We start from the raw sequence: 27,111 nt of genomic DNA on the forward strand, positions 1-27,111 counted from the left end.
GTGTGTGCGAGTGTGCAGAAATCTTTTCCCCCTTATATTCCTTCACCTAAGTAATTGCTGCAAATATTTGAGTTTTCAACCCCCGCTGTACAAAATTGGGCCGGTAAACTTACCATCAAAGCCGAGGTAGACCTCAGGGAAAAGCTTGCAGATCAACTTGTTTACTATTGGGGAATTCAATTGCACCTTTAAAAGTTTGTCAGGGAAGAAATGACACCTTCGGGCAACGTCTAGAGTAAATACAGGTTTATTAGGGATGAAAATGTTCCATGATAAACAAAACAGGGGAAGAAAAAAAAACATTCACAGTACATTTCATCGTTTCGTCTCCCTAACATGGTGCACTGAAACATTGTACAACTTCATAACCCCATCTGCACAGATATGATGCCTCTTTACAAAAATACTCTCCTTAAGAAGAAAAAAAAGGAGGGTGGGGGTTTTACACTGTATATTGGCCTTAGTAAAATTAACAAGATTTTCCATCTCCTCTAATTTGATCATACCTCAAAAATGGCAATAAGTTACAAATAGTAAGCTGACATCTCTCTCTAACAGTCTTGGCATTCAAAGCTTCATGTGAGAACAATAACTCCTCATGAGTACTAATGACATCTGCGGCTTTACACTTGCACAGCATACAGTAAACTGAGGTTTGATGGTTAAAGATGCAATGTGAACACAAAAAACTTAAGGTAATTGGTCAGGTTTAGGATATATGAGAGCTGACTGGTTGAAATAAGGATGAAAAATGACTGGTCCTGTGGCAGATTCAGACAAGCGTGATTGGTCAGATGATATGGAAAGCTATTGGTCGTTTTATGGAGAGGTAGGACAGTTGTCATGGTCAACGTATCAGGTCCCAGGATGAAAACTATAATGCAGATCAGCAGGTCTACCTCTCAAATCTGCATCCTGACTTCTTTACAGTACTTGTGTACATTCTAAAAGACTGAAGTAGAGTGAAGAAAACTGTCATTGTTCCTTAAACCATATATCAAGAAAATATCTTACTCACAAATTCATCTATTGTATCATGACCATTAAATTTTGGGAGAGTGAAGTAATGAAAGGATGGCGGCTAAACTAAAGCATGAAAACTCAATGCACTTAAGTTCCTAGTGTTTTTAGTTTGGTTGGCTCTGCTGTGTAAAGACAGGTGTATAGTGGGAACTACTGTCAGTTTGTCGGTGATCTTTTGTCATCTTTCAAGGACATAACAAATGCATTTGTGCTGTATAATCCATCGAGAGTGAGCATAAAAATGGGAAGTTTTGGCACAAGTTTATGGTTATGGCAAATGTTGGGCTTTAACAAAAGAAAGAACTATTTAAGTTCATAACTGCTAACTTAATATTTAACAATCAATGTGCTCTGAAATGTGGCAACAACTCACATTAAATAACTGCATTGTTGCTTTAGACTCTTTACATAACAGTCAGGTTAACATCTGGCCTTCCTTTACAAACTGTGATCCTTCATTTCCCTGTAGAGCAATAATGAGGACACAAATATTGGAGTGGATGAGGGCGAGATCGAGCCACATTCACTTAAAAAACAAACCCTTCTTTTACCGTAAAGGCCAAAGGCAAACACCACATGTACTGTAATATCTGAACCACACACGGTGATGGGACACACCTGGTCCAAAAACACCATAAAATCCACTCAACTATCAGAGCTACAAGAGTGTTTGTTTGTAGGAGTGGTACAACCTTTACTAACATTACAAGCTCACACTCAAAGGTCACATCCATTTGGTTAATTGCAGTAAATGCTTGATAGACGAGGTTTGAATGGATTTTTAACTGTTTTTGGATCCATGTGTGATTGCTGCATTAGAGGTTTAGGTGAAGGTCACAAGACACTGAAGTGAAAAGAAAAAAAGCAAATAGCATGACTAGATTTCAAATACTGGCTATGGCTTCTAAAACGTGATCACGGACATTTTTTCAAGGTTTATGATCATTATCAGGCCGCGTACAAAAATCTCTCGATGTAATATAAAACTTGAACTGAAAGAGCCTTACAAAAATGTTGCACTATTCTGCTTTTTTTCTTTTGACTTGTACATAAAAAAGAAGGCATTGAGAGGAAAACACACCACGTGTGACATAAGCATTTGAGATCTATCAAAGGGAACACAAATTACTTTACTTTAATCAAAGACTATTCTGGAGAGAAATAGGGGAGAAAACTCTTGACAGCGTGGAAAAAACTGTTAATGCTTAAGTCTCTCATACCTTTTTCCTCTGGCGGTTCCCCTTCATATCTATCTATGCTTTTGTTCCTTATTCATTCCAATTCATCTAAAATATTTCTATGTTTCCTAAAAAAATGTCTTAACAGTGAAATTTTACATATCTAACATCTTAATGCACCTACATTTCTGATTGTTGTTTTACATTAATATAGGTGTCCAAAACTACAATGTCACTGTCAGAATATACAGAGCACTTGGGATATAGTTGACATACCTTTCCTTTAATATCTAGAAATAAAAGAAGTGCTGAAAAAAAACTGTATTTACGTGCATTATTACAGTGGGAGCACTAACCAGAAATATCTGCATTGCTTGGCTCCTTCTGCGTAAGCATATTGTTTACAATAAATGGTGAAATTTCTTTTATTTATAGATCATAGGAAGGGTTTGCCAAAAATCTTTTTTCTTAATGATCCTGAGTCACAGATGATCTAAATGCTGAGATACTACAGGGAAAACTTGGTCTTATTGTCTTCTACCTTCCTCGCTCCATGTGTGCTTGGAGTGGAGTTTCCTTTTTTGGGGGGGAGGGAGAGCCGTCTTACTGGCTCTGGGTTTCGCGAACCTTAGCTTGAAGGGCATCGCAAGTCTTCTTGGCGTCGCCTAGCAACATGGCAGTGTTGGGCTTGTAGAAGATGGGGTTGTCAACGGCTGCGTATCCCACACCCAGGGAACGTTTCATCACAACCACCTAAATGGGAGGAGACGCAGTCACACACACAAACACATGCCTGTTAGCTTCTAACTGGACGATCAGAGATGACAGAACTGAGGAAGCAGCTTTTGAAAAGAATTTGGGTGTGCTGTAAACTCTCATGACTATCCAACCTTTTCAAAAGTAAAACCAGGAAATCCCCCCCCCTCATCCCTCACATTCTCTCTTCCTCGACAACATCTGTCCACTGACCTTGGATTAGAAATAAAGTGAAACAATTGATTTTCTTCCTAAAATCTCTGTGCAGCTGGAAGTTCAAAAATTCAAATTTTTAATTGAATAAGCACATTAACAAACCCTGTTTTCATTTGAACTACTGTGAGTTGATAATTTAAAAAATGACCACAGATTTTTAGGTTAGCATGAATTTAATTAAGATGTAATTTACTTGAGCAAAAGTCTAAAAGTATTGCATGCACAAGAAGTTTGTGTTCTCGCATGACTCATAAATGCATCATCGGGCAATTATGAAAGGCTATTTAAAAGCATGTATATCCAAAAAGGAGTGTCTTCTTGTGTTTTGATCTGTGCACCTGTGTGTGCGTCTGCATGAGAGTGTGTGTGGTTAAGTTGAATGTCCTCTTTGATTTCCCCGGGGGAAAGTGTGTGGAAACTAGCGGGAGCGCTGTATGAATCCCAGATCTCGGAGTGGTGCCAGTGGGATGCTCTGAATGTCGTCATTCCACAGCGACACAGTCACCACTAATGGGATCAGGATGGGACTGCACCTGGAGCTGCAGCAATCTGTGTCTATGCGTGTGGATGAATGTGAGTATGCATTTTATTTACAGTTTGTGTGTGTTGTCTTCAAATGGAGGCCCCCCTCTACGTGTGTGGACTCCAACATTCGGTTGTGGGGATAAAAAGCTCCAGTTGTTGTAAAATCTTCCATTCCTTTTTATCTTTTTGGGCTTCAGGACAAATCTTATAATCGCACATGCATATGCCAGATGTCTCACCTGCTTAGACTTCCAGACCTCCAGCACAGGCATACCAGCGATGATAGAGTTGGGATCTTCCTGGGCTGCTGAGTTCACCGTGTCATTGGCACCAATCACCAGAACCAGGTCCGTCTCTGATTGGACACACAACAAATTCATTTCACTTCATGTTTATCTGGTTTGATTTCTTCCAGCATTTGGCTCGTTTTTTATTTTTTAAGTGCAACATCTGTCTCAAACAGATCACATTTTTTAAATTAGGTAATCAGTAGGGTAGCGGGTATATCCTTTCCCCCACATCCAATATTTTGCTTATCAACTCAAATTACTAAGTCGGAATGCAGTTGTAACTTTTGGGAGTCGATGCCACTTTATTGACTTTATCTTCAAATTTTGTTACAGTGTTTCAAAGTTTCGGGAAGAATGTCGCAGCTTGTTTTGTCATGCCCTAAAATTAGTCTCAACAATATTTGAGTACATTTAGTCATTGAATTCCAGAGACAACAAACATCAAATCAACAATATCTGATTATGTGTATCCAGTTTTTGAGCCCTGGAGATCTGGCTTCCGAGGTATGCCTAATTGAGTGGGAGATGGGGCATGAAACATTTGGAGATGATGGGATCAATATTGTGTGGGAAGTTTTCAAAAACAGGTTCTTTGAAAATTGAAATGGATGGAAATTATTGTAACCATATGCAACAGATTTGGCTTTTGCCACGGAACCTCAGGAACAATTAATTACTGTACGTTTCTGCAACAAGTGCTTTCTCACGATACTGGCAAAAACAGGAAAGTTGTCGTTTTCGTGTCGCTCCGATAGCGAGTTGAAGAACCTCGATGGTGTATCTTAACTTGCAACCTCTCACAACAATCCATATTTATGAATTATATCTGCCATAGTTGCAAACTCTCTGGAAAGCTGCAGCAAAATCAAACGTATTAAGTCACAATAATTTTGGATAAACCAGTTAATAACTTCATGGCAGGTATGTAGGCATATGGAAGAAATGGATCTTACCGGCGAAGTCCTCATTAATCTCTTCCATTTCCAGAACAATATCATATGGGACACCGGCTTCAGCCAATAGCACGTTGAGTTGACCAGGCATGCGGCCAGCGACAGGGTGAATACCAAACCTGTGGGGGGGGTAAATGCAGATTTTTAACACGTCAACACGGAACACTACAATAACTATTAATTTCTGTTTCTGTGTCTATTTTCCCCAGAGGTGGCTAGGAGGGATCAAAATAAATGGAGACGGGAAAAGGAGGAGACAATAAGATGGATATTTTGGAGTTGAAAGTCTGGTTATAAACACACATTCCCTCTGAACTCCTCGCCCGTATATTATTTGAGTGTGCGTGCATGTGTGTATGTGAGTGTACATAACTCTCAAACTCAATTAGCCATGTCATGTAATCAAGGTAGGAAATTAACACCAGCCACTGAATTCTGGTGGCTGGCTCCCTCTATACTTCCAGCCACTTGGCCATGTGACCGACCACCATTTGGAGATTTATTTTCTATTTGTTTGGTGATTTTTAGGCGGATACAGAGTGCAGATGGCCTGTCAGATCTGGGATCTATTAGCGACGGCGGCTGCCGATTGAAAAAGTCAGTTTCTGCCCTCCATGTAATTCCACACAGTCTACATGCACGGGACGACAGCGGGTAGAGAAGATTCGGTTTTGAAGAGGGAAGTGAAAGTGTGTCATTTTCCAAACGACACTGTACCGCAGATTCCAAGGAAAGAAGAATGTATTGGGATGTAGCGCGTTAAGATCAAGGAAGAGGAGAAGAGGGATTACACAGGCAGGTATGAAGAGGAAGATGTAGAATACAGAACAGAGAAAAGAGGAGGGAATGAGCTTTTCTCTTTTTTCTCCTTCTCTGACCACCCACTTTCCTCTAATCAAGTACAAATGCTCTAAGTAGCAGCAGCTGCCACAGCCAGGATCAAACGACTGAGGCTGGACAATTACACAAGCTTCCGCTCTACCTAGTCCTTCCTCTCCTCTCTTTTGCATTTCCTTTTTTCTCATTCCCTCCTCACAAACAGGTCTCTTCCTATATGTCACATCCTATCTACTGATCATCCAGGACAACACATCCCTTTTCTCTTCTCTGCCTTTGCTTCATTTCATTTACTCATCTAAGTGCATGTACATTAATCTATACTGTTGATATTTTTCTACATCTAAACCTCTATTCATCTCTTTAGCCACCTGTATGACTCTTTTTACCTGAGACACACTAGTTACTCTAGTTTCTTTCAATTAATAACATTAACGTATGTTTAATGTCAATAAGTTAGTTTACCTGACTTTCTTGCCAGCTTCATGCAGCATTTTCACCAGCTCAGCGATGGGGTACTGAGCCTTCGCAGCACAGAGTCCATAACCTGAAAGAGATGCAAGAATAAAGCCCAGTGAAGACTCCACAATGTTTTCCATAATTTACCTGTTTAAGACAAATTTTTGCATTCTGAGACCGAAAACCCACATTGATACAGATGTCAAAAGGGGTTGTCTAATGGCAGCGATTCTGAGATAAGTCTTAACCTCACAGTGAACTGTCCCAGATGCTTTTATTGTAGCCAAAAACATGATGTGCTTGAAACTGAATCTTAAGAGATGAGAGGAAACTGGGGACGGGGAGGGAGGGAGACACACACATACACACACAGTGTCTTCTTGTGTGTTTTTGTTAAATATCACCATCATTCATTGCAGTTGTTTAAATAAATTCTTGTAATGTGAGCAGTACAGCAAGACGTAGTAGTCTGCACTAGCTTTAACCGACCCAGAAATGGAAAGATGCTAAACAGCATCAACAAAGTGATGTGTTTCCTCTTGTATTTATGTATGTATATTATTTCGGTAGCGGTATTCATTCATCCCATTCAAACTTTTTCCTCTCCTTGCACATTAGTGTTTTTCTTGTTGCCTGTGTGTATTTGTTTGATTTTATAAACTCAATAAACTCAAGACAGCAGTGTAACCCACACAAGGGATGTGATGTGGGTAGAAGTCATTCTTAAACTGGACGGCCAAGTTTCAAACAGTTGCTTCAGCAAGGATTCACCTTACTGAGTAAAACTCCATATAAGCTGCGGGAGCGCTGTCCTGCAGCTGACCCTGCGCTGTGACCCCGCTCCCCAGCTGCCCCACAACTGCCTGCTGTGACTTTGATATGGTTTTATGATTCTCATGAATGTGGTTGTGAGAGTGGAGCAAAGCAGCGCACGTGTGTGTGTCTGAACAGGTATACTACTTAAATATTAAACACATGACCCAGGCAGGCTTCAAAAGGATTCCATTATGAAATAACCAATAAATGTCCTTGATGTTGGCTCTGTGCTGAGGTCTGTTCTGAAAACTAATCAGGATTCAGCACCCTTCGAGCATAAGGTCAGCGATCCTAGCCTGTCGACTGGTTGTAAATGACTCATGAGTCTTAAAATATAAAAAGGTATAGATGATGGATAGCATGATAGATAACAGACTAAAAATACTTAAATATATATCCATTTCAATTTTCTGCAGCTTTTATTTTTTTGACCTTGCTCATCCTCATGACTCTGAATAGATAGACTTAATAATTCACTTTAATTTTAACATTTAGAATAAATAAATATTAAATTATGTTACTAGTAGGCACTAAATTCTTCGTAACAGTTTCTTTCTCTGAGTCTTTGGATTTATTTCATGTTTAATAATGCTGGTGTGTGGTACTTGATTTTTATCACTCCATCACACACACAAACACATGCCAAACGGTCCAGTGGTGTTTACTAGCCTTGTCACAACAACCAGTCAGAAACTGAAACACCAATCAAAATGACACGGTTTGAAATGGAGCACAAAAAAAGAAAAAACACGAAAAAAAAAAACTACGAGAAACATGGTCGACTGTCTGCAGTTCAGTTCAACAAGTTAATGGTTTTCACCCCTTTTTTTTTTCCTCCCCCCCATCACAATTCTTTCATTCCTTGTGCTTCCAATATTCTCTCTGGAGTTTCTCCTATAAGAAAAACAAGTGGACCCAGACCATGCAGAGATGGGCCAGACGAAGCCAGGAAAAAACTGATGTTTATCAGACTGAGTCTTAACCGTTTCCACAGATGTCAATCAGGCAAAGTGACTGTGACGGCTCCAATTAGGGAGAATGGTCAAAATGGAAACAAGGGGACTGACTGAAATCCAGCGCTTGGTAACAATACTACTCTACTACTGATGACTACAGCAAAGAAATGAATTACGCATTTGGATGCTATGTGTTCTGACACTGATGACATCTGGGTTAGCAAAGCTTTTTTTATTTTACATTGTAAATGCTTTAAATGCTCAAGACCAAGTGTGATTTGGACTTCCATGTCCAAGTTTGAAGGGATCTCTGGCACCCTGACCGACCATTAAAGCCTGAAAATCTATTTCTAATTCCTTCAAATCACTCAAATCATAAACTGACTGACAGTTTCTATTCAGATTTGTTTCTGCTTACTCATTCCTCATATTTGCACTGGTTTATGGTCATGTTTTAAAATTGTTCAAATAAATGTCTGGCATTTTATTAGTTGTTCTGTTCCTGGTGTGGTATTGTTTGTAGACCATTTTGTGAAAAGACTTTTTCATTTCCGCTCCATTTCTCCCACTCCTTTCAACTCTAAATTTATTTGGCCTGTTTTTGGTTTAAGCTGTCAGACATGTTCCTCTTTGTCTTCCATTAGTCTAACAAAAGTTAGAAAAGATGGTAAATCTACATATGTAGTTTCATGGATCACTTCTTTCTCACTTGTATTCACTCTTTAACCGTGTGACCACTTTAATCTTGCAATTCTTGGAAATTGCAGCAGTTTTCTCTGAAGAGTTAGTTTTTGAATGTAGGCACTCAGCACTCTTGACTGGAATTACCAATTTGCAGGCTGAATGCCTTTAGTCTGTGTTTACATGTACCCACGTGAGTAAAACAACTTCTTGGAAGCGTGACTTCTTCACAACAGTCTGGTGAGAGGACTGAAATGTCATTAGACCAGAAGATGATGATTTTAGGACAGCTCCAAGGACCTGTGTAATGGTCCAACGGGGAGGTTCAGATACATATTTAGAGTCAAATATTGAAAACATGTGAAAATAAGAAAAACCATGTAGCTGGAACAAAGGTTGGACCCCACGCCCTAACCCCCGAAAAGGTAACTAGAAGCCAATTTTGAACGTAGTATTTGAATTGTCAACAAAAACCCAGCATACCCTCATTCCATCTAATTTTCCCTTGACCTTGCATATATACGCTGCACTGTAGAATGTCTATTTACCGGGGGACTGACGACCACACAGAGACCCGAGCGTGTGTTTGTATGTGTGTGTGTGTGTGTGTGGCCACTCTACCATGACTTGTCAATTAGCCTAGCAAAATGGTGATGTAACATGGGTCAAGAAGAGGTTAAATAAACAGAACACACACTTTGCTAATGCTGAAGAAAAAAAAAAAGTGACTGGAAAAGTCAAAGTACCATGTTTTTCCACTCATGCACAAGACCTCTGAAGTGTATGTAGGGGTGTGTGTGTGTGTGTGTGTGTGTGTGCACACGCTTGTTTTTGTCTTACCTGGAGTGATGATTATTGTTTGCGCCTCTTTAATCATGTCGACAGTCTGATCCACGTTGACCTCTGTGTGTGTCCCTACGATCTCCATAGGCTTTCCTGTACCAGTGGAAGATGTGCCGTAGCCTCCCAGGATCACATTAGCCAGTGAACGATTCATGGCCTGAGAGAGGAGTAAAGTATTTTGGATTTACATTTTTATGATTACCTTATTTTTTTGCTTTCACTTCATTGACTGTGTGCAACAAGATGTAGCAGATGGGTTATTGCCTAAAAAAAAAAAAAAAAAAACACACACATTTGTGACTTGCATGGCGGGATCTACACACAGGCCCAGACAGAGCGGTAGGGAACACCAACTGTCTAACTGTCTAGATTAAATAGGCTAATGTTTAACATGTATTTTAAAAATCCAATCTAAAACTTTATTTCAATGTTCATTTATTTATTTATTCATTTTTTTAATTTATTTATTTATTTTTTTTAAACATACACACCGTTAGTGCCAATGTGAGGGAAAAAGTATTTCCGGTTCAAGTCATGCTCGTGTGTTAGCAGTAGCGAGATATATGCTAGCAGCTTTTCAGTGTGCGTTCAGGTACAGCAAAGCGCAAAAAAAAAGAGGAAGAAAGAAAACGACAGAGCTTTACACAAGTTTCTCTCAGGCTTTGCAATTTCAAAGCCCACAAGCCAGCCTCAGTTACCGGCTGTTGCAAGACCCTCCGCATCCAAAGACTCAGCAGCAGAGGCAGGTGATTTTAGCCCCAACGTTACATTAGCAGTAGAGCGGCAGCGGGTTGCAACTTTGACAGATACCGAGGATGATTCCTCTACAATGACACAAGAACACCAGCACAAGCAACATGGATTGACAACGGATGAAGACAAGACATCAACAACAACACTGACATCACAAGACAAGACTACGGAAATAGAACAGACTTGAAAACTTGAGACCCAGACAGGGTGACAGCAAGCTAACATTATTCATCTGACCCTGCAAAGTGGAACAAAATTGACAACATAATGCGTGACTACTTTGCATAAAACCAACCCTGTCAAAACATTGGGGATTTTTCTGCACCACTGAGAAAATATGGAAACACTGAAAAAACTGAACATCTTTGCCCCGGTGGCAACTGAGAATAGATTTACAACCTCCCTGGATTTTGATGACATCATTGAGGACTGAACCTCATCAAAAATCAGGAGAAAGCATCTGTAAATGTAAGCTTTCTATTTAAAAATCTGAATCTCAAGAAGTAAAGATACATATTAAAATCAAATGTAAAATGCATATAAATGAAATGTGTAATATAGGGCTTTACTTTCCACTATAGAGAAATGACTAATGAATTGTGTATGAATACCGAAATATAAATAGAGAAGCTAAAATATAGGCTATACCTTACTAAATTAATGAGCATAATAATCATGTGGCAGTTCAAAGTCATTTTGTTTGTTTACCAAACATCAAAATGTGCATGTAGGGGCCCATAAAAATACAGTCTGTCTGGTGTAATTTATCCATTTAATCCAGCTCTGGTGACCTGAGATTTAATTCTGAACTGGGACTCTATTATCTTGCCATTATGGTAAAGTTAGAGTCCCTCCTGGTGGACAGGAGAGGAACAACCACATGACACAGTGTTTGCTGATATACAAAAACACATCAAATGCAGTACTTCACTTTATTATTTATGACAGTTCTTCCTGAAACTGAGAATGTGCACAACTCACCACACACATAATGTATGACAGAATGGCTCCGGACGACCCGATGAGAGCTCCGACAATGGTCAGCAGGTTGTTGTTGAGCAGGAAGCCCTCAGCGCACAGGGCCCAGCCTGAGTAGCTGTTCAGTACGGTGATCACCACGGGCATGTCAGCACCTCCAATAGCTGCTGTTAAAGTTACACCCTAAAGGAAAGAAGAGGGAAAAACAGGAGGAGGAATATACTTGCCTGCTGTAATCAGAATAGAAAGATACAGATCTAAGTTTGCTCAGCTCTCACTGGTTCTTCTTCAAAAACAATGATGTAAGCTAGCTCACTAAGATGCCTTAAAAAAAAAAAAAAAGCCCCAACCATTTCTCCTCCACAAGAGGAAAAGAAACATACATTTTTTACAATCAAATTCACTTGTTCTCTATCCGTTCAATATCTGTGCAGTTTTTGTTCAACAAGTTCCAACTGTAGTTACCAAAGCAGCAGTATGATCCAGCGCAAGTGTGAGTTTAACTTTCTGGATTTGCACAGGTGCACATCAGAGATTGTACTTTCTGATTTACTGCAGGTTTATTCTTTGGAACTTATGCAGTTGAAAGGCTGACAGACACACAAACCAAGACGGTACAGTAGATGATGCATTATAGTGTACTTTAAAGACTGATTAGTGATCAGAAACAGCAATTTAAAACATGTTCACATAAAACTGAAATTATATCCATCTAACGTCTCAAGGGATGGCCTGTTTCATTTTTCTGGGGCTGAGTCCAGCTGCTGATTTTCTAAATATGCAAGGCGGTGAAACACAAAAACTCAACATCAGTAGAGTCTATCAAGGCCTATCAAGAGAATCTGTAAAGGCAGTTTTATACTTTTTGTGGATTCATATCTAACCAGTAAGTTTATCTGTATCTTCTGAAAAAAAACAAACAAACAAACTGATTGGTGAATCACTGATTATCAGTAGTCAGTTGATTACTAAATGCAATGTTAGGAAATTTTGTTGAATTGTTCTTTGTGAATGTCCTTGAAATGTGTTGCTTCATACAAATATTGCTCTATAGACGCAACTCAATACATCTTAAAACGTGTGGAGGGGATCTTTAACAACTACGCAGTGAATAAACTGCCTCTAGAGGTCAACAGTAACTGTAGCTGCTGTTTGTTTCCCAATATTTTGCCACTCATCCAACAGGTTAATTTGCCATTGACTTGGTACTTAGTCCTTGTATGGTGAAAATATCTACCGCTGACCGTGGATATCTTTCTCTCTGACAAACTCTGTGGCATGTTTTCAAAAGTTAAGCATGACTTAATCATGGTGAAGTCCAACATAATGAGTCAAATACGAGCAGGAAGCTGGCAGTTTTACTGAGTCAAGTCTGTTTGCCACTTTGGTTGCCAGAATATTAACAGGTTTCTCCTCAACGCTGACTGAAAATCATTTCTGGGCACCTACTGTTTCCTGCGCAATGAACCTCTTTCTTTGCTTTTTTTTTTTTTTTTCTTAGTAAATCCCTGTTGCTGTCTCTCTTCTCACATATAACATTATAGTGTGTCTCCGGCATATATCTTTTGTGACTCTTTTATGTCTTTATTGAAGTTTTTCAACTATATTCTTGCATGTTCAGCCTGTCAGCGTGTAAGAAAATTCAAATCTGCGATATGTAACTGCAGATTTTCCTCTAAAATGGCTTCACTGTGTGAAAACCAGAACCTAGAAATACACAGACACACACACACACAAACACAAGCCGTACCATGACAGCAGAGAGAGCAGAGACAGATCCGAGACATGTGATGCCTGTGGTGTAACTGGGGTCCATCATGTATGGAACCATCCCACCAACACACGCTGCCATAAGACTGGCGTTCAGAGCGTGACGAGCAGGGAGCATCAAGGGAGCACTGTTCAGAATACCTGCGGGGAGAGAAGAAGGAGTGAGAGAGGACGAGGGAAGAGAGAAAATAATGTTGGTTAGGAATAAAATATTACAGCTAGTAACTGCAAATACACATCTACATTTATTTATCATTCAGCTGTGAACTTGTCACAAAAAGGAATAAATCAAGACAGGAGATTTCAAGATTTTACAAGCTCTTACAGCTTATATGTGGAGCATTCATCGTATTTCTCCTTCAGCAGCAGCCACTTGAGACTTGTCATTAACTGAATGTCATGTTCATGCATAATTTGTCCTTATGAAACACTTGCAGCCAGCATGGCATTACAGTGTGGCTGTCAGGAATGGTGCCAGCACATGAACCTGATGAACTTTTTTTTCTCCCCTCCTTCACAGCAGGCAGCACTGAGTATGAAGCATTAGACCTCTACTTGTTGACAACTACAGAATGGCCAAGCTGACACATCATCTGTCCGCAGCAAAATTTAAAAAAAAAACAACAAAACTATTAATCTTGTTTTGAGGGAAATTCACTCACGTCAATAAGTAAGACAATATCTTCCTTATATAACCAAATGCGCATGTAAATGCAATGAGACGTACAGCTTACTTAGCTGGTGGTTATGGACTAGACAAGACTATCAATTTTACCTAAATGTTAACAGTTAAAATTGACCGTGTTAACTAAATGGTCATTTTGAAAATCACAGCCTCGATCATCAGCCTTAGCTTCCAAAAACACAACTAAAACAACGAGGAGAAGAAGAGAGATGTCTATTGCCATCAAAGGAATAGTTTGTCATTTTTGGAAATACGCTTATTGGTTGTTTCCTTTCAAATGGTGAGATTAAAAAACAAAACAAAGCCCCCCCTCAAAAAGTGATGCCACTCTCTAGTCAGTGCCTTGTGCTTTTCTCACCTTGCAGTTTGCCGTACGCCACCAAAGAACCACTGAAAGTGATTCCGCCGATGTAGGTGCCGAGGTACGCCACTATCTTGGTGAGGTTGGCTGCGGGGTCTGTGGCAAAGTGAGGGTACTCGATCATGTATTCGGCCACACAGGTGAGCACTGCAGCCAGTCCCACCAAGCTGTGGAAGGCAGCCACCAGCTGGGGCAAGTCGGTGATCTGGATCCTCTTGGCAATGGTCAGGCCTAAAGAAAGAATGAGAGATCATAAATAAATAAATAAATAAATAGATAATTAAGTGCACTGGCCCTGACAGACCCACACACAAAAAAACATGCAAATCACAAGCATGTGCGCACACACACACTCAGACCACTGCTGGGAAGTGGGTCCATCTGAGGAACCAGGTGTTGCTGATGAGGTCTGTTTGGGGAAATTCCACATTTGTGAGTGGGACTACACTTTGTGTACGTGTGTTTTGTGTGTGCGTGTCCTGCATGAAGTCTTGCAACGTTACTGTATCGGAGAAAGAGCATTATTGTCTGTGTGGATGGTTTAGTCTAGGATTCAGCTTTGTTACTGGAACAATTAACATTTAAATGATCAAACTGTCCTGAATGAGCAAGAGAAAGTGAGTAATACATGATGCTGACCATTTCGACAGACCTCCTGCGTCTGGCAGGGAGTTAGTCATGTTGTGTTTGATATAAACATCACAGAGAGGCTCTGTGCTCAGCACACCTGCTGCTTAATCTATCCAAGCTTGGAATACATGTACACACACAAAGCAAAACCCCATAATAATTTACACAGTTAAGAAACCTTCCATCTGTTACAATATAATTCTGCAATTTTTAGCTGGCCTGTAAGTCTGGCTTCTCCTTCTTTTGACATAAATCCACCACAGACTCACCAGCAGTGCCGCCTACAGCCATGGCTGCGCTCATCTGTGCCAGGAGCTCAGGACTTGGTTTGAGGGCACCCAGAGTGGCAGCGATCCCCCCTGCAACTCCCATCATACCCAAAGCATTACCCAGGCGGGCCGTGGACTGGTTGGAAAGGCCTGCCAGGGCACCAACACAGCACATGCCTGAACCCAAGTACATCATCTGGTGAGAGAAAAGACAGAGAATGGAAAAAGGGGTTATAGACAAGGATTGAGGAACCGCAGAATGAGAAAAAGGCCTAAGTGATTTACTTGGAAGGTCCTGTACAACATCTGGGTAAACAAAGAATACACATGGAGGATGATTAGCTAACCTTTATATGCTCATAAGGCTATTTTGTTATAATTCTGAGCAACTAAGAAAATGGTGTCGGTAGTTGAGCTGAAATGATTAGTTGAGTAAATGATTGGTTGATCAACAGAAAATTTAGCACCAACTATTTTGATAATTGATTTATCAATATGAGCTAAACTTCTTCGGTTTCAGCTTCTTAAATGTGAATATTTTCTGTTTTTTTTAGTCTTCTATGATAGTAAGCTGAATATCTTTGGGGTGTGTACTTGTTTGGTCTATAAAATGGTGGGCTTAGGGACCCTAACCCTAACCATTTCCTTAAGCCCAAGATGCAACCTAAGATGTCTTGTTTTTTCCCAATCAACTAATCAATTAATAGAGTAAATAATCTACAGATTAATCAATAAGGGAAAAAAAGGAAACAGGTTGATAAGAAACCACAAACATACTCTTGACCTAATTCATCTATGAGGAGGGAGCTCAATCATGTATGGACACATGGACATGACGTACTGTAAACATCCTTTCACACCTGTTCAATGTTGTATCCAGCCTGCAGAGCAGCAGCGTATCCCCCGACGAAGACGCCACTAGGGAGCAGATAGAGGTAGTTGTACTCTGGAGGATCAGTGGGACGCTTGAACATGTCCAACATCTTCTGAGTCACCAGGAAACCACCTGGGTGAGAGACAGAGAAAGTGTGCGCACAGTGGAACAAAATCAGGTTTAAAAAGGGCTGCACAGATCAAAAGGTGCAGCAATACAGAAAAAAAACTAATCAGAAAGCAAAAAAGCAATATGGCAAAAAAAAAAAAAAAAAAAAAAAAGAGTTTGGGGTTGAGGCAGGGATGTAGAGGCACTTGAAGTTCATGAAAAATATCTATTTTAGACAACAGGTGTTTTCAAGCCATTGGCTGATAAATGTTGCCAAGCCTAATAACAAATGTTAGGAATTTAACAAGTCTACTTTATGTCAGTGTAAATATTTCAAGTAGGAAACCTCAAAAGTGTCAAACCGGGACCAGACAGTGTCTCATTGCTTTACAGGGAGAGATCACATTACCGTGTGCATGTCTCCCTTTTTCCCTCTGGCATGATTGTAGCCACGTGCACATACATGCACCCATACACTCAAGGGTGAACGAGAGGCTAGCACCTGTTTCTTTCCAGTTCATGTAATTTTAGTCTTCGACTGTCCGAGTTAAAACATGTAATAATAATCTGTCTACTATTATTGCAGACCAATCTGAGTCAATATATTAATATGGAGGAATGTTCATGTATTTAAACATCGCAAAGCCAGTATCCACTCATTTCTTTTTGGTTATTTTATCCCAAAAATGAGTTTGCTGGCAGTAGATTCAGAAAGCTTGCGAGCGAATTGGCAACAGTGTCCGGAAAAATCTGAAATCGCAACTAGTCATCCATTTTTGCAGTCAAAAATAATGTCATTTTGAAATATGTTGTTAATATATTTGTTTTTTCAATTGAAAGGAAGAAAAAAAGTATTTTCTGTCAAACCTGAGGCTGAGGCAAGCTGAGCTCTGGCAGAGAAACAAAATAAACACACTTGCACTACTAACTTGCTGTAAGTCTGTATATTATATTCATATTAATTTATTATTTATTACTTTTTTTACTCATCGGTAGGGGTGGTGGGGTAAGTAGGAGGGTATGGAACAGGTAAGAGAAACAATTTGCACTTGTGGTTACAGCATGATGTAATACAATGTGTGGTCTATTCCTTTCAACTGTCATACATCCACCTGTGTGTGTAAAAATTCAACAAAAAATAAATAAAAAAACTTATAACCAAGGAAAGTCAATGTTAATCAGTGATAGTGAACCATAAGAACCACACTATAATAAACTAACTGATGCTGACATTTGGTAAGTTTTTAAGCTGTTCAATGTGCTACAGCTGACTGGCTATTTAGCTATCAAGCCTGCAAACTGGCATCAGCAGAGCACCCAGTGGCTGTTTGGTTAATAGCGTCTTCAGCAAGCTAAGGTACAGATAAGGGGGAGAATTTCACTGTTACAATAAAGTGGATCGAAACCAAAGCTTGAGGAAATGAGGGGCCTGTTGCAATGACAGGAAAACGGGAATCTAATGAGACCTTGTAGCACAGATAGACTTTCAGATTATGAGAAACTGAATATATTCAGCTCAAGATATTCAGCAGTCCCAGGTGTTTCCCATGCATGCCCACATCTGACGACTGAGGAGACGCGGAGGGAACAAAAAGCTACATCCAGGGACCTGTTCCTTAAAACAGACACAGAAGCCGAAAAAATTTCAGGGTCTGTTTTATTGGAGCTAAATTTCACTATTGTGCTTCGTTTCTTTCCATGGAATGTTTTTTTTTCTGTTCCCAGAGGTTTATGGGTAATGTGGTAAGCCTTTTAGAAATGTGCGTGTGGAACCGAACCCACGGAGAACATCAAAAATAAAACGAAGCAAAGGGCAAGGGACTAGGTATTTCTATAAAGGCTGTGGTATTTTAGCATGCTTTTGTTAAGGGATCTAAAACACTAAAAAGTGATTCGAACAGTAAAGCCACAGAACCTAGAGGGCCCAAGACTTGTAATAGGATTCACAGCCTTGCCTTGACCTTTAACCCTAATGGTATCCTGCAGATCTCACACACAATACTCAAAGAAGCTTGGCCGCATTTTTAACAAACAGGCAGAACTGATCTATTATACAAGCTAACTATTCATTTGCTTGCATAAAAGCTAGTGTCTCGCTGTGAGCTAGAGATATTCAAACTAATTCATAGCTAATCCGTGGAGGAACACACTGTTTTCCAGGACTATTAGAGAGTGATGAGTATTATAATGACTCCAGGAACACTTCGTCATTATAATGGGAATTATTAAGAGTAATAGCAGAAATGAATGTGTGTGTGGTCCAAGCCAGAGCCACCTACTCTGGTCAGAGCAGGTGGGTAGAGAGGGCAGCTGCAAAACTTGGGTTGGAGACATGTTATTGTACAATCAATATAAAACACTTCAATCTTCAGCCTTCGTTGATATTTTATTGGCCACAGGTTGCTGTAACTGGCAGGGATGACTGTGAGGTGTCTGTGTGCGGGTGACTCACCAGCGATGTTGACTGAGGAGATGAAGGCAGCGAGCACAGCCAGTGTCTCAGCAGTAGTTGTCGGGGCGTAGCCGCCTCCCATCAGGGACAGACCACCCACAGCCGTCAGACCTGCAGAAAACGGCGATTTTAGTATTCATCAATCTACAATTTCGTAATACAAGACGTCTCAAGCTTTGGTGAAGATGTCCCAAAAAAAAAAAAAAAAAAAAAAAATCACAACAGAGCATTATGTCAGTCATTTGAAAAGTTCATTTTTACAGTGATTGGAAGCTCAATCAGCACATCTATAGACATTTTATAATTCTATTCTTAACCACAGAATGCTTTGCCTCCGGGATTGGTAAGAGAAAGAAAGAAGATTTAGAGATAGAGAGAAATAGAGAGAGAAAAAGAGGGTTTGTGCATGTTTACCAAAAGAGACTCAGGAAACCTTGATAACATCAGTCCTGTAATGACTTACAGGCAGTAAGATGGAATACACAGCACCCTGGGAGCCTTCCTTCACACGGACATGTGTTTTTGTACAATTTAGGCTGACTAGCAGGTATGGAGTTTGTGTGTATGCGTGTGTGTGCGTGTTTGTGCTTGAAGTCAATAGTCTCAGATTGGATTTTCAAATAAGGCACACGTGAAGTATGACCTTCTCTCACTAATCTCCTTTTCTTTGTCAACTTTATAATCATGTGTGTATATCAGCTCCTAAACAAAGCATGTTTCAAAGGTTGCCAAACAATGTTTTAGAGAGAAAGTCCCTGTAATCAATTCACAACTTATACTACACACGAGCTGATTTAAATTTGCCATGGTAACAAAATAGACCACTAGAGCAGGAAACGTGCAGCGTTACTGTGATGACTATATAAAAAGACAGAACTCACAGAGAAAACAAACTTTCGAAACATGTAGTTTGGTTTCTGGCACTAAAAACACGTGACTCGTGTCTGACTCCATTAAAGGTAAATAAATCTATTTTCTCCATATGCTAATGATTATTACCAAGTTAGCACAGATGTTAGCCAACGTCCATAGTGGAAACTCATACTGTATGTGCATATCTACTCACACCCATCCTGCAACCTTATTCTGTACACCTTCATGTACACACATTTTTCATGGTTCAAGAATTATGTTGCTTTTTTGCTCCAAATCACAACTCTTATTTTAATTTTTGTCATTTTTAGACAACCTAATTATAAATGCATTCCAAAATGAATTTGTGAAAATGCCCATTTTATTTAATTACATATTTTAGATCAAACATGACATTCCTGTCCTAACCTCCTCGTGTTGTAACAATACTGAGCTAAATAATCAACTGTTCATTTCCTATTAGTTTTGACTTGAAATGTCTTACTATTATTTGCAAGAGCCACAAAATAGACTCACAAATGATAAATAACACTGGGTTTATCCGAGGAAAGCATTAAATAAGTAAAGGATAATGCCCAAAGAAGTGTCCATTATCTGGAATTAATGGACGAAGGAGGAGGCCAGAACCGTCCAATGTGCAGTGTAATTTAGTCATTTTACGAATGGTATAACTGATATATACTTAATATTCTATATATTCCAACTCAGTAAAATCTGGTTTTACTTCATTGTGTTAGGATCCACCACCCTCCTAATACAGAGACCTTATTGTGTACTGATAAGTAGACATGGTAAAACCAAGTTAGTATCAAAAATTTTGTGTTTTTAAAAAGGAAGAAAAAGAGCTATACCATTTAGGTGGAGATCAAAGACATGCCTGGCCACAATTTATAGCTTAGCCAGAGAGAAAGCCAATAGGCATCAGCGGACACACACACACACACACACAAACACACACATATATATATGTATACACAATGGGTGGGCCTGTAGGTGCGTCTCTGTGACAAACATCGGCCACCAGGCTACAGACAGAGTGTGACAGTGATTCAGTGCTCTCAAGTAGATTAAAGGATTTCTATCAGACACCAGATATTAAGAAATGCCTCAATGAGCCACTGGATACGAAACCAGTTTCTGAAGAATTTAAGATGACCCCCTAGTCACAGTTACTACTGGTTGTAACACTAATCTCCCCATGAAGAATATAACTGTCAAATCTAAATTCCAACATGATTCCCTAATGTCTGTGAGTGATTGTGTGTGAGTGTGTGTGTCTTTATGATGCCCGGTCTCACTGTTTCCATAACCGCAGTTAGTCAGTGACAAAAAAAAAAAAAAGAAATACGGCCATGCCAAATATAAAGGGAAAAATACCTGGGAGGAAAGGAAGATGGAGGGCAGAAAGAGGGGGAGCAGACAACAACGAAAACCTCCAAATGAACTTTAATGTGGTGCCTATTAATATAACAGTTTAATTTGTGGGAACATGTGCCTTTTAGAGTATAAAAAAATGTTCAGAATTTACAAAAAACACATTTAATGATGGGATTTTATTATCTTGACGAAGCTGCAAATTGTGAATTTCTAAAAGACACAAAATTAGGTAGAATAAAATGAAAGGGTGCAGACTCAGAGGAACAAGTAAGACGTGTGAGGATGGGAATGTAAAAAAAAAAAAAAAAAAAAAAAAAGGGTAGAGCTGTCACTAATAAAGTTTTAAAGGAAGTGAAAACTGTCTATCTTTGTTCCCATCTGGGCTCCACAATTCTGATGTCTGGCTGTGTGCACGACTAAATGAGCAAAAGACCATCCTGACCCCAAAGATCACCGACGGTGTGTTACTTCCTACCAGAGTGTGACTCGTAAGAGTGATCAAAGCCGTGAGAACACACATATACACTCACCTCTCTAACCTCTTAACCCCCTTGTGTTAGGCGGCAGCCAACAATAAGGACACAATCTTTAAAGTTTTTATTTGGACTCAATGGCAGAGACCTGCCAGAAAGTCGTGTGACATACCTGATCTTCTTGCTAGGTCTTTATGTTATGTTTTAACTACTATACTTGGATTTATACTTCCAATGGTGTTTTGTTCCCATAAATGTTTCATTTGTGTGTGATTTTAGATCGTAACCCTGCCCTGAGGTTATATAAGTGCTGACAGTGAATTGGATTGCATTATACTGAAAGGTGTTTCTAACATTTTGCCCACTCCCCTTTTACTTAAGTAGTTCTCATAATCATTTATGTGCAATCATATAGAAAAATGACTTCACTAATTGGAAGACACTACACTACAAACACTAACCTGAGATGGCGTTGGTGACAGACATGAGTGGAGAGTGCAGAGCAGGAGTGACGCCCCACACAGTGTGGTATCCCACGATGCCCGCCAGACCAAAGGTGGTGACCATCTGGCTGAAGGCGGCATTAGGAGCTGCCAGACCCAGACCCAACAGGGTGGCGAGACCTGGCACGAAGAGAGACAAAGTTAAAGAAAAAAAAAGAAAAAAGGAGCTACTGTAACAACTACAGAATGATATTTACAGTATATCTAATTGAGATGATTAACGTTTAGTATACAGTGTATTTGCTACCAGACACTGTTATTACAGTAAAGTGGTTCCCAACCCTCTTTGGCTTATGACTCCATAATACAAAGACCACATCCACGTGCAACCTACTTTTCCAAGGTTGAATATGTTCGTGAGTTATGAGCATGGAAAGTGATTTTACCTTCTCAGACTGTTTCATTTGAAACATTTTTAGAGGCTTGATAACTATCCAGTATTTCACAAACGACTGGATAAAAGTCAGTTATAATAAATGCAATTATGTGTAGCAGATTTCATTTCCTTAATAAACCATGACCGTCCATGTTGTCCTTATTTCCTGCTACTTTAACAGACATGCATCGTTATCAATCAGAGAGCAATTTGTCTGGTTATGTTTGCGAGACTGGTGTCTAACTGTTGTAGCAAAATAAGTTGTCCATGCCCTTGACTGCCAATATAAAATCATCAAAATGACTACATTACACGCCAAGCTAATAAGCACATAATCAGCACTAAGCAAGTTTTCACTTTTCAAATAAAGAGCAACTACCGACAGTAGCTACGCGGTAGTGTTAAGTAGGAAACTACTCCTGCACCTCAACAATGTGTGATCCACATTAACTGCATGTGGCGCACTTACACAGAGCGCTATGTGGCACCATGGGAACCAATCACTACAGCGCTACTTCAAACAAACACTCAGCGTGACACTGTTTTTACAATGCACACTTCCTGACACTAACAGGGTGTCAGTGTGTGTGTGTGTACGCGCTTGTAATCTGCCTCTGTCACTTCTCGCCTCCTGTGCACATTCCAGCAGTGACCTAAAGAGCTGATTATTAACCTATCCTTCACCTTAAGGCGGACCTCAGTCTCCCTAAAGACCCGATGAGGACAATTAACAGGATAGACTTTGTAAATGAGCACTTTTGTCAGATATGACACATTCCTGATATCTCTACTTAACTATAACTCAATTTAAGGGCACATTCATCCGCAACAACTAACCTCCGGTGTACGCGCCAGCAGTGGTGAGTGTAGCCTTGAATGGAGAGGTTTGTTTAGCCTTCTCTGCCTCCAGTTCTTTGACAGACTTGGGTTTAGGGGGAGCAGCGGTGGGCAAGTTGTTAGGCTGAGGAGCGGGGAACAGGTTCTTTCCATTCTGGAGATGACAATAAATAGCAAATAATACCATGTAAAAGGAGACACTGGAAATACAGAAGTGGACAATCAATATTTCCTAACAATAAGCATATTATTTGCTCTGCTTGGAGATATCTACACATTATAGAGAGACGAGGAATGGTCTCAAAAAGTGGTGGCAATGAGGGTAATTGTTATGACATTTATTAAGAGCTGACTTGATCTTTGCTTTTATTACCTGATAGTCTGCAGTGACCTTTGCTGCACTCGTAAATCTGTGTAACATTAGACTACGCTGTCAAGATCAAAGGAAGTAAACTAATGATCAGCAGGTAGAGTAAGTAATATCTGCATTTCAGCATCAAGCAACCTTCATTGTGAGCAGATATGGGTAAAATACATCTGCAATCTATTTGTTCAGTTAAAAAATGAATACAGATTGCCTGAGATTGATTACAGCAAACATAATAATTACACAAAATAGAATAATGATCTCTGACTGATAGTGGAGTTTTGAGGCTGATTGTGATATATTTGAGAGATATCTTGCATTAACACATAATATAACAACCATTTTTGATGACGATCCCTAAAATTTGATTATTGCAGAACTGTGACCAAAACCTATTCAGAGCGTGACATTTTACGGTTGAAAAATAAACTCAGTTTCTAAATGTGTGCACAAAAGCAAGTACTTAAAAAAGGCACAAAAAGGCATGAGCTTGCAGCTTGAGATGTAATCTTAAATCTGAGCACTTTCAGCTGTGATTATATGAAAATGAACACTAATTCAAGAAAAGAAAATGACAATAAATCCTCGGTTAGAGACATTTTTGTTTTTGGATAACATGACCTTAACCATTAATTTAAAATTCATTCATTAAACAGATCAAATCTTTATCAAAAGTGATATTAAAATGATGTTAATGTTACTAATGAATAGATTCGATTATTGAGGAGTAAAATCTTCCAGTATTATACTCAGTCACACTATTTATGAAAATGAATGACATTTCATATATTATAGTTATCAGGGGTCTTGCTTTTTAAAATTATTTTACTGTTATTATGCAAAGCCATTTATCACTGTTACTAATCAAATGAAGTGAAGGTATATTTAGGGGACATTGCTCCACAGGCAACAGAGAAAGAAGACAAGATTGTTTGTCCTTAGGGTGACATCTAGTGATTGTGAAAGGGACCTGCAGGCCATTTTGAATGATTGTCTATACTTCTGTGCAACCTGTTTATCAGCTGAGAAGTTTGCATGAAATCTCCGCTGTGCACATACATGCGTGTTTGTTTTGTTGCTGGCCTCATACCTGCATGACAACAGATCCTCTGACGACATGATCCATGGTTCCATAGTCAAACACGTCCTTGACATCCAGGTAAAAGTTCTCCTTGTCGGGGCTGACTGCCCGCATCAACTTAGTGATGTTGTTGGAGTACAGGGTGCTGGACTGTGTGGGCAAACGACTTGGCAGGTCTGTGTAGCCAATATGGGTCACTCCCTACAGAAAAGAAAAAAAAAAAAGGTTTGTAATATTACACTAAACATGAAAAGAAGACCTGCTATGCTTAAAGAGATGATCTATGATCCTCTAAAACACTGGAATTTTTATACCAAACTGTTTTTGGTGTGGATATGAGTGTGTGCACGGACCTTGTATACTGACAACTCTCCGGGTTGCGTGGTCTCAATGTTTCCTCCAGCCTCAGCAGCCAGGTCCACCACCACTGACCCGTCTTTCATGCTCTCTACCATTGGTTTGGTGATAAGGATGGGTGCTCGCCTGCCTACAATGTTTAAATAGAGACACATCATTAATCGAGAAGTGACTGATATTCACTAAAGCTGAGCTTACAGTGGATTTGTGGCCACATTATGTAAAAAACCATTTGAAATCCACAGAATAACGGAACAAATGAGAAGTGGTTGTAAAATATGTTCTGGTACATTCTGGTAAAGTCATTTTTAATGTTCAATATTCCGTGACTTGCCCTTTTTTATTTCGAAATTCTCTGACTACCTGCCCAGAATACATGTCTCAAATTCTGTGATGTTCCAGATATTCAACAAACAGAGGAAAGCTGTTTACATGGCCTTGAAGACATGCCTTCTTTGCCTTTTACACTGTGCATGAGTCTGTGCTTCTGTGCATACCTGGGATAAGAGCAGTGCTGATGACAATGTCCACCTCCTGACACTGTTTGGCAAACAGCTTCATCTCTGCTTCTATGAACTCCTTTGACATTTCCTTGGCGTAGCCTCCCTGGCCCTCTCCTGACTCCTTAATGTCCACCTCCAGGGGCTCTGCGCCCAAAGATTTAAACTGCTCCAAAGCAGCAGCTCTGGAAGAAGGGGGAGTGGGGGGCGTCAGAGGTTATTTCTTATTTGGGTAGATGGAAAATGTTTGATAGATCATGAGAACACATGCTGCATCTCCCATTCTTAGATTGGTAATGTAAGACATATGTCTATACTCAGTGTGAAACTCTGATCTTTTCTTTTCAGTGGCATAGTCCATGTTCAAATTAGAAAAATATTGTTTTCACTCCTACATTACCAACTCATTGTCCCAAAACACTTCACTTCATTTACTGATCTTTAACTGAAAATAGTACATTTCATTGACTACACAGGTTTGAATTAGCTATGGGTACAGCACACATCAGACACTGGCGTTGCAGGTGTCAGACCTCAAATTTAAGAAAACTGACTATATTATCTAGTGATCACATTCTGCACTTCTATCTAAATACAATATTTTAAAGCCAGTAAACTTTTCATTTGGAATTCACACATATGATATTAGAAACAAACCTGGTATCAAATCCTCTGACAATAGCTCCCATGGCTCTGGCAGTACCAGCTGCTGCCAGACCAGCCACACCTCCTCCAATAATCAGCACCTATTCACAAACACATACATGAAATAGTTTAATATAGCCAATGCAATGCTTTAGCATTTTAAAAGTAAAGCTAGTGTAGGCAAATTCACATTTACGATAGTAAAATAAAACAAATTCCAACTACAGAAACACTAATACTACACACCTTTGCAGGTGGCACTTTCCCAGCTGCTGTGATTTGTCCAGTGAAAAAGCGACCAAAGCTGTTAGCTGCTAGCACAACGGACTTATACCTAAAACAACGGAGAGGAAAATAGCACAGTAATGATGAAGAAACTGAAAATCAAACTGTACTTTCACATGTTTAACATGTCCCCTTAATACAATGGAAAATATTGGAACAAACATTGTAATTGTTACTATTTTAACACACACATGCACATGTAGGTGTGTTATCTCTGTTTTTCTGGTCATTACCAAAATATCTAAATATAAGTTGTGTTTACATTGTCCATGACAAATAAACTACCTGCTTGTTAAAGATAGACAGCAAAGAATGAAGCTGAAAGATATCGTTTCCAACACAAATACTTAGGAGGCAGTATTTGTTACATGGGAAGTTGAGTACAACATATACAGTACCGCAGTTAACTGGTTTAAGATGTGAGAAGAAAAGGGCGCGCAACAAAAGAAATCTACAGAAAAACAAAAAGTTTCCATGGACTTCTTGTAAACACAGTAGCAACCCCCCTTGAAGGCACCATGTACATACCCTGCGATGTTAGCCATGGAGCTCAGGGCATCATAACCCTGGGCGATGGTGACTCTGGGAACCTGGTCCATAGCGAGGACAGTAGCTTTCTTCTGGGACAGCATGTCCATCAGCTCAGGGTTCTGAGCTGGGTAGATGAAGCTGATTAAAGTGGCTGCTTCTTTCATCAACTCTGCCTCATGCATGCCCAAAGCAGGGTTGAAAATGGGAGCACGGACCTGGAAACACAGAAACGGGTTGGAGAAGATGTGTGGACAGGAGGGAACATGAGAAGGAAACCGACATATTGGAGTAAAAGCTAGAATGTTACATTAAATCTTTTCAACTTTAGAGGGTGAGTGTAAGTGACAGAGAACGTGAAAGGACATCCAGTTTAGGTTAAAAAGTCCAATTATGCGTGAATCAATCTGTAAAACGTTACTTATTTACATAAAACGTTACTTATTTACTTAAAAGACTTTAAGCTGTAAAGTACCTAAAGGTTGAACTTGCAGTT

The 27,111-nt window shown here is 39.6% G+C and overlaps 1 protein-coding gene across 1 annotated transcript in view; it reads right to left on the minus strand.

Moving 5' to 3' along the window:
* Positions 1-231: 231 nt before the first annotated feature.
* The window catches only part of LOC122968253 (NAD(P) transhydrogenase, mitochondrial-like), a 35,944-nt gene continuing 9,064 nt past the window's right edge, over positions 232-27,111 (minus strand). Inside the window, exons 4-22 of the mRNA XM_044333315.1 lie at positions 26,616-26,833; positions 26,049-26,136; positions 25,815-25,903; positions 25,155-25,342; positions 24,654-24,787; positions 24,310-24,501; positions 22,853-23,006; positions 21,598-21,759; positions 18,414-18,524; positions 15,840-15,985; positions 14,980-15,175; positions 14,078-14,311; positions 13,015-13,175; positions 11,268-11,447; positions 9,531-9,690; positions 6,244-6,325; positions 4,942-5,060; positions 3,938-4,053; positions 232-2,954 (exon numbers count right to left, since the gene is read on the minus strand). Of these exons, the coding sequence (XP_044189250.1) occupies positions 2,805-2,954; positions 3,938-4,053; positions 4,942-5,060; positions 6,244-6,325; positions 9,531-9,690; positions 11,268-11,447; positions 13,015-13,175; positions 14,078-14,311; positions 14,980-15,175; positions 15,840-15,985; positions 18,414-18,524; positions 21,598-21,759; positions 22,853-23,006; positions 24,310-24,501; positions 24,654-24,787; positions 25,155-25,342; positions 25,815-25,903; positions 26,049-26,136; positions 26,616-26,833 (2,880 nt within the window). The 3' untranslated portion in view covers positions 232-2,804. The remainder of the gene's footprint in view (positions 2,955-3,937; positions 4,054-4,941; positions 5,061-6,243; positions 6,326-9,530; positions 9,691-11,267; positions 11,448-13,014; positions 13,176-14,077; positions 14,312-14,979; positions 15,176-15,839; positions 15,986-18,413; positions 18,525-21,597; positions 21,760-22,852; positions 23,007-24,309; positions 24,502-24,653; positions 24,788-25,154; positions 25,343-25,814; positions 25,904-26,048; positions 26,137-26,615; positions 26,834-27,111) is intronic.

This window comes from Thunnus albacares, chromosome 18 (assembly GCF_914725855.1).
Source record: "Thunnus albacares chromosome 18, fThuAlb1.1, whole genome shotgun sequence".
In the NCBI taxonomy this organism is placed as follows: Eukaryota; Metazoa; Chordata; class Actinopteri; order Scombriformes; family Scombridae; genus Thunnus; species Thunnus albacares.